The sequence below is a fragment of the Fragaria vesca genome, linkage group LG1 (assembly GCF_000184155.1).
Source record: "Fragaria vesca subsp. vesca linkage group LG1, FraVesHawaii_1.0, whole genome shotgun sequence".
In the NCBI taxonomy this organism is placed as follows: domain Eukaryota; kingdom Viridiplantae; phylum Streptophyta; class Magnoliopsida; order Rosales; family Rosaceae; genus Fragaria; species Fragaria vesca.
In genome coordinates this window covers 43,082-50,578 of record NC_020491.1, presented here as the reverse complement: position 1 = coordinate 50,578, position 7,497 = coordinate 43,082, and the positions used below count along the sequence as shown (strand labels likewise).

The window sequence follows — 7,497 nt, the reverse complement described above, 5'->3', positions numbered from 1 at the left end:
TTGAAACTGATCGATTGCGTATCTCGATTCTCAACCTCGAAAGGCCTAACGCAGAGCTTGAAGATCTTGTTGAATCTTCGAGTTCAGAAGGATCGAAATCAAGTTAAATATGCAGTTCAGAATAAAGAGCAAAACAACTGATCGTTAGTTCATTACATAACATGTCGGATATGTAGCAAAACAACATACCCTTTCAAACAGTACAGGGACCGAAGGACCACTCTTTATTCTTATAGCTTTATGGAATCTCTACTAGTGGCCATTTACAATAAGGAGTTGTAGAAATGAATGGTATGAAATTCATGCCAAGACAAATGGTGAAAAGGATCTGAGTATCTAAGAAGCAAAATTTTCTTCAGACATGTATATCATCCTTCACCTCAGTTCTATATATGCATATCATCAGACATCAGTCCCCCCCATATGATTCTACTAAGAGAAACTAGAACAAATTCGTCTAACCCCACCTTGCAAACTTGTCTTGATACCAATCTGGCCCATCTTTATAATCGATTCGACAAAATCGGCCTCGAACGAAGGTCCGAAAGGTGGAGGGAAAAACCCAAAGTAAGAGTCTATTATACTACTGGTTGTTTCATCTCCATTGAGCTTGGCATCGGATTCTAACACACCAAAACCATTTCTAATATTTTGCAAAATGTGAATGTCAAATGCTTCCTCGCTTCCTCGGTCAATCGGCACCCGTACATTAACATCACCATTTTGAGGACACTTCGCTTTGAGCTCTTGGAGTAGAATGGGGTTGATTGTTGGATCAGATCCCCCTCCTGGAAAAAAGTTGTAGAGCCTTTTGGTCATGAAGAAGCAAGCTGTTGTCCCAATTGTATGAGCAGCTGCATAATGGTAAGAATAGTGATCACTGAAGGTAGCATAATCGACATCAATTTTGAACTAAAGGAAGCTTTATCACAAAATGGCTAAGAAATGTATGAGGCATCCAAATATGTTTATACTGTCCAAAACTTAGTGAGAAATTTTCAGATTTGTTCATAAATGAGTAAAATAACACGGTTTCGATCACTTCAGTTGGCATAAGTTTTTAACCAATTTGGTGAGCATATAATCCATGTTACCAAATAAATCATGGAAAATTACTTACATCTTTGCTAGTCTTTTCTGTCTTGAAATAACTAGTTAATGCCATAATGTGAATCTTGCCATGTTTAATTGCATGCACAACCAACCTTTACCATCACTCAACTTGCATGGACAGAATTAGTGAGAGAACAAAACAGTACTACGCATACCACTGAGAGTGACAAGGTCCTTCTCCGAGAGTCCCTTCCTCCTGAACTTAGCCTTGAGTTGCTGAATCGAATCACTAACATCTGGCATATCACCGGCCAGGGACAGATTTGAAACGACACCGTCTATCCGCCCTGTAGGCACCTCATAACTCGGCCCACCCGCCTCCAAATTTCACAACAAAAATGTTAGCATCATACATAGATCAATCAACTCAAAAGCAGGTTTATGGAAGTACCAAGGATATGGCATCTCTAGCAGCCAAGGCCACAATGTCTGCACAGGAAACGACACCATGGCATGTAGCCTCCAACTGTGCTTTTGCCTTGTCTATCACTTCAAACCCTCTAACCCCTTCGTGACCAAACGCATTTTTCTCTGCGTTTTTACCATTGTCTATCAGGATTGAACCATCACAGCCCTACGTATAACATAACACAATGGACTTAACAGTCGTGTGATTATATGATCAATCAAAAAGCTAAGGAGAAGGACATAGCTAGAACTCAGTACCTCAACGAAGCAGTCGTGAAAATGGAGCCTGAGCAAGACGGCCGGCATATTGGAATCCGAGAGAGCAGCTTCCCGGACAACGGCACGAACAATGGCCTCGGCATTGGGGCATGTTTGGTCGTAGAAACCGACTGTAAGCCGGTTAAACTGGCCCTCCGACAAACAAATGCTACCAACAACTAAAAAGACCAAAACCAAACTAGAAACCAAAGACATGATAGTCTCTCAATGCAATAAGCTGAGCAAGTTGGAGAAGATGAAGAAGACCCTAACAAGTTAATTATATATATGATGGTAGAGGCCACCGGTCCCCGGCATCAGTTATTAGCAAGCAGCTTTTGAACTGACAGCTTTAGGGAAACAGGGCTGCAATGTGTCAAATAGGATGCATGAGAATTTGTCACCTTGCAAATTATTATCCTAATCAACTGTCATTGTTATTTTCCTACTTAATTGTCCTCAACAAAGTCAAAAGGAGTCGTCACACAAGAATACTTATTTTCTGTGGTTAACAACGATTACATTTTACTTGTTCATTAGTGCTAAGTACCCAAAAAATTATATAAATAAGGGTAAAAGTTATAAATGGTCCTCGTGACTTGAGGTCATGGTTATGTTTGCCACCATGGCTTAAAAATGATTAATTTTTTATCTTTGTGTTTTATATATCGACTGATCATAGTCCAATGATAACATTTTGTCTAACACCGTTAATAAGGTTCTCACGCCAACATCATATGATGAGATAATTATGTCTTATACATTCCTTATCAAACAGAAAAAATAAAAATTAAATAGAATTATAGGAAAATGAAAAAGCAAATTACTAAAAATAATGAATAAGTCCTGAAAACCTAGGCATAATTGCCATGACATATTAAAAGAATTTCTTTCTTCATCTTGTCCTTGTTTCTTTGTCTTATTGATCAAATTAATCTTCCTAATTCTCACTTCCTTTCACTTCCCCATAATAGTTTTGACCCTTTTACAAATTGTCAAAGTTTTGTATGAAATTGATGGAGAAAAAGAATATCGAATACTAGAATCAAACCATATAAAATTTTAAATCTAATGTCATTTTTGCACTTTGATAGATGAAGAATGGTTTTAAATTTTACATCTTAATCGCACCAAGGATTGAGTTCCAATGCAAATATCTGGAATAAATCATGTCGCCGATTAACTTTATTCTGATTGTGGGTGTTAGAATTTCAGTCATGTTCACCTAGTCAGTGACTCACTAAAAGATTCGTGATCAGTCACCATTAAATTTAAATCTAAGGGTGTGGAAAATTATTTTTTAGTAGAGTTGTTTTGTTTTCAACCTTTGAATGTTAATCTAATGGTGACTGACCATGTGAACACTACTCATTAGAATTAATGGTTATTTTCATTCATAATTTTCTGGACAAATTGCCTCAACATGTGACGCGCACATACCTGCCTCACTAGAGGTGTTAGATAAAATGTTATCATTGGACTATGATTAGTCGATACATAAAACACGAGGACCAAAATTAATTATTTTTAAACCACGGTGGCGAACGTAACCATGACCCCAAAGTATGAGGACCATTTATAACTTTTACCCTATAAATAAAGGAAAGCTCAAGGGATTAGCTTAAAACATTAAGCAAGCTACACTTCGAAGATGAGATGCACTTTAATTTATGTTCATTTAGCTAAAATCTGTGCTAAAATGTCTTCACACTGGTTAGTGAAACACACTTGAAAAGTCCGGTATGTTGGTTTTTTAATTAAAAATAAGATTCAAAACTCATATTTTCATTTTAAATATTTTTTATTCAAATTGAAAAGTCATGTCTTTTCTAAGGGTTATGATGAGTTCTATAAATACTCTACTCGATCAAAGAGTAATGGAATTATATATATCTTGCTCTCATACTCTTCATCTTCATCTTTTTCATTATATTCTTATTTCCTATCGTTTGGGCAATTCGATTAACACTTGACACCCCGTCTACCGTTAGTCATGCAAAGCGGATTAGACATTATGTGTGACTACAAGGGTTGTATCTTGGAGTTAATTAGTAGACGTACAACCGTCATAACCTGCATGTGGGGAGGCGTCTACGGCTTAAGGACAACGTCCACGTGCCTCCCTTGTAGGCCTTCTTCTTTTATATTATTTATATTTATATTACATGCTTACTTGATTTGGTTACTTGATTATATTTATCATATATGTTTTCTAACACAATATTTCTAACAATCTTAAGCCGTAATTGACATCTCTAAGTGCATAACAAGGTAATAATGTCATGATCTTGTGCTTCACATCTGTGAGTTTGATACTTAAGTGACATCTCTATAGAGCAAAATGACTTCCTATGATTTTGTGCATAAGTTTGTATTCGTCATTATACTTGGGTAAACTTGATGTCTTGTTTTGATACTCTAGTTTCTTATTAACGTATGCATCTATATTGTGATAGGGAAATTGTGTCCCTTTGACAATCTGATACAATTTATTGATTTGCTTTGATCTATATATTTTGATCGATTGTCGTATTAAGAATCCATGATGAGTAAGAGTGTACATACCTGATCATCATATGCTTTCATAATTACTAAGAACTACGAGTTGTATATGCTATCAAGTTTATATTCATTTTGTTTATGATTGGCCATGAGTTAGTTACATGCATATGACTAGACCAAAATATTGCATATCTCGGATTCGGGATTCCCTTTTAAGTGAGATCATCTCTCATTTAAGAGAGACCTCTCTCACCATGCATATGAACCGGTGTATTGGTTCGATTTTGCATCTCTGATCATTCATATATATATACTTCTCTCTTTAAATTCATATGTAGCACAATACTCGTTATAATTTGTATGATGATAACTGATAAGTGTCTGCCATTCTTTGACTCTGCGAAGGATCATAACCTTTCATGATTTCAGTTTAGGTTTGAATTTCAAATGGTGTCTGTTCATGTCAATTGCAACCTTCTGTTCTTTTCTTTATGTTTAAGTTATGTGTTTGTTTTATGGACACTTTAATCATTCTGATATGGTTTTTTGTCTCAAGAGAAGTATGCAATTTTGTCTGAAATCTGAATTCTTTTGAATTGATCTCTTGGTCGTGTTTATCTAAAACCCAGATCAAAGATGTCCATCTTCGCACACATATCATAATACTATATTGAGAAAAGTGAACATTGGCCAATAAAGCTACTAATATATGGGTTATTTTCTGAAGGCGAGACCAATTTATTATCCGGAATACTTGTCTATATATATTTATTCAGGTCAATCTGGGTAAGTATATCTGATCATACATCAATCTGGGTAAGTTTATTTCCTTTTCCAGTGTGTACTGAGCACTTATGTATAATGGGTACATATCTGCTATAACAATTATATTTCTTTGTGTATATTAAGACTCAAGAGTCATACATTATATAGTTTATGCATTCTCAATGAATGTTTTATTGTCAGAACTAATTAACTGCTACTTTTCTCAGATTCAAGTTCAAAAATAAAGATACAGGTGTTACTGAGACTGGTCATAACGTACAAGAAGACATGAAATTAACTGCTGTCTTTGAGGACAATTAAGCAAGAGGAAATACAGCTTCTTGTTGATAATTCTGGAAATTACAGGATATATACTTTCAAATAAATGAGTAGCTTCTCTATTCAAAGTTAAGTTTTATGAATATATATATATATATATATATATATGTTACAGAAATTGAGAGATCAAGTTCCAGGTTTTGAATTCTATTATATGGTCAGCATCATGTTTGTGTGCATTCTGTGATCTGCGAGTTCTAAGCATGCATGATAAAGTGAGTGGAATGAAATTCTAATTAAGTTGTCTGACCTACCTTGCCATTGATATATATTTAAATGCCGATAGTATATTTTCTAGTTGGTGAGCCTCGTATACATTTGATATGCATGAGACCATTCTGATGTATAAGTAGCCGTGCTATTGTGCTCTACATAAGAATCTGCAGGTAATGATGATGATACCATTTCATAGTAAACGAAGCACATAGAGAAGCACTAATAACCTTGCTTTCGTGAAGGAGTCCGACCTCTTCAATCTCGACACAAAAAAAAAAAAATGGTACAAAGGAGACTTCTCTTTATAGCAGTTTGTTTTCTCCTCCAACAATGACATTTTACAAATATACTCTGTTGAATTCCACACAATGCTTATGAGAGCACAAGTACTCATATATTATCTATAATGAGTTTTTTGAGCATTTGTGAAGAGCATTACATATCATAGTAATGTGGGGGTAAGATCCATTACTATCAAATATCAATATTTCATGCAATATAATTCTATATCTTGGTTATATGGGGGTTACACTCTACAAGACGTATTTTATCTATTTTTCACTAATTGTTATACATTTTTTATTCTCATTTGGGGTGACATATACTCTTATGAGAAATTGTGTTTGATTATCTACTTTGAGCATGCAGAAAATTAAAGTACGTGTGGATTGTGCGCATCAAAATGATATGGCAAAATAATGACAAAAATCATTCATGTCTCAAGAAGATTATAGCCTCGAAGAGAAGACTATATTATATTTAATTTGTCGAGGAGAATGTTCTTAAGCCCGTAAGGGAGTCACTTAGGGAGGCAACCCAACTTTTGTGATTGGAGATCCCATAAATAAAGTTCAATGTGGTACAAACAATCCATATTACGTGACTCATTACACAACACATATTTTAGGGAGATATCCACAAGAGATCCTCTAGCACATTCTTGAGGCATAGTGCTATATTAATGTGAAATTAAGGAAATGTATTTATCTTCAATGAGTTTCAAGGTGGGCAATCTCCTGCGGAGTATTGTCACATGTACTCTTGGAGAAATTCACCTAAGTGAGAGTAGTTGTGAGGCCGCAACTATGAGAGATATTCTTCTCTCTAGTAACTCTCATGATAATCAAGATCAAGCGCAAGGCTATAAATAACACTACCCACGTCAAAGTTTTCGTATCGGTATCGTGTGCGTGACAATTAGTAATTCGGCTAAAAAGCGTCTAGTTCAAGACATAGTTTACTATGATTCCTTCGAATGAAAGTTGTTTACACCAAGTGTAGGTTCAAGTCCGGAAAACACCTATACCTATTACATGGTATTAAAGTTGCCCAAATATTCTTATCTTAATCTTTCCAAATTTTTTGAGTCTATGAAGTTTTGAATCTTGTAGGGGATTGTTGGTTTTTAAATTAAAAATAAGATTCAAAACTCATATTTTCATTTTAAATATTATTTATTCAAATTGAAGAGTTTTGTCTTTATAAGGGTACGTTATGATGAGTTCTATAAATACTCTACTCTTAAGTCAAAGAGTAATGGTATTATATATTGCTCTCATACTCTTCATCTTCATCTTCTTCATTCTATTCTTATTTCTTATCGTTTGGGCAATTCAATAAACATTTGACACCCCGTGTACCATTTGTCGTGCAAAGCGGATTAGACATTATATGTGACTACACGGGTTGTATCTTGGAGTTTGTAGACGACCATCATAACCCACACGTGGGGAGGCGTCTACGGCTTAAGAACAACGTCACTACCAGGACAAGCACTTTAGCCGACGAAAATTTTTCGTCGGCCTGTCAGCTTAATTCGTCGGCTAAGATCTTAGCCGACGACCTTTCGTCGGCTAAGATTTCGTCGGGAAAAGCTCGTCTGTGGTGACTTTAGCC

General features: G+C 35.4%; 1 protein-coding gene across 1 annotated transcript in view; it reads right to left on the bottom strand.

Annotated features, from left to right (window-relative positions):
* Positions 1-207: 207 nt before the first annotated feature.
* Positions 208-7,497, bottom strand: part of LOC101298940 (peroxidase 43-like) — a 14,713-nt gene continuing 7,423 nt past the window's right edge. The window contains exons 2-5 of the mRNA XM_004288621.1: positions 1,780-1,958; positions 1,505-1,687; positions 1,269-1,431; positions 208-854 (exon numbers count right to left, since the gene is read on the bottom strand). Coding sequence (XP_004288669.1) covers positions 433-854; positions 1,269-1,431; positions 1,505-1,687; positions 1,780-1,958 — 947 coding nt within the window. The 3' untranslated portion in view covers positions 208-432. The remainder of the gene's footprint in view (positions 855-1,268; positions 1,432-1,504; positions 1,688-1,779; positions 1,959-7,497) is intronic.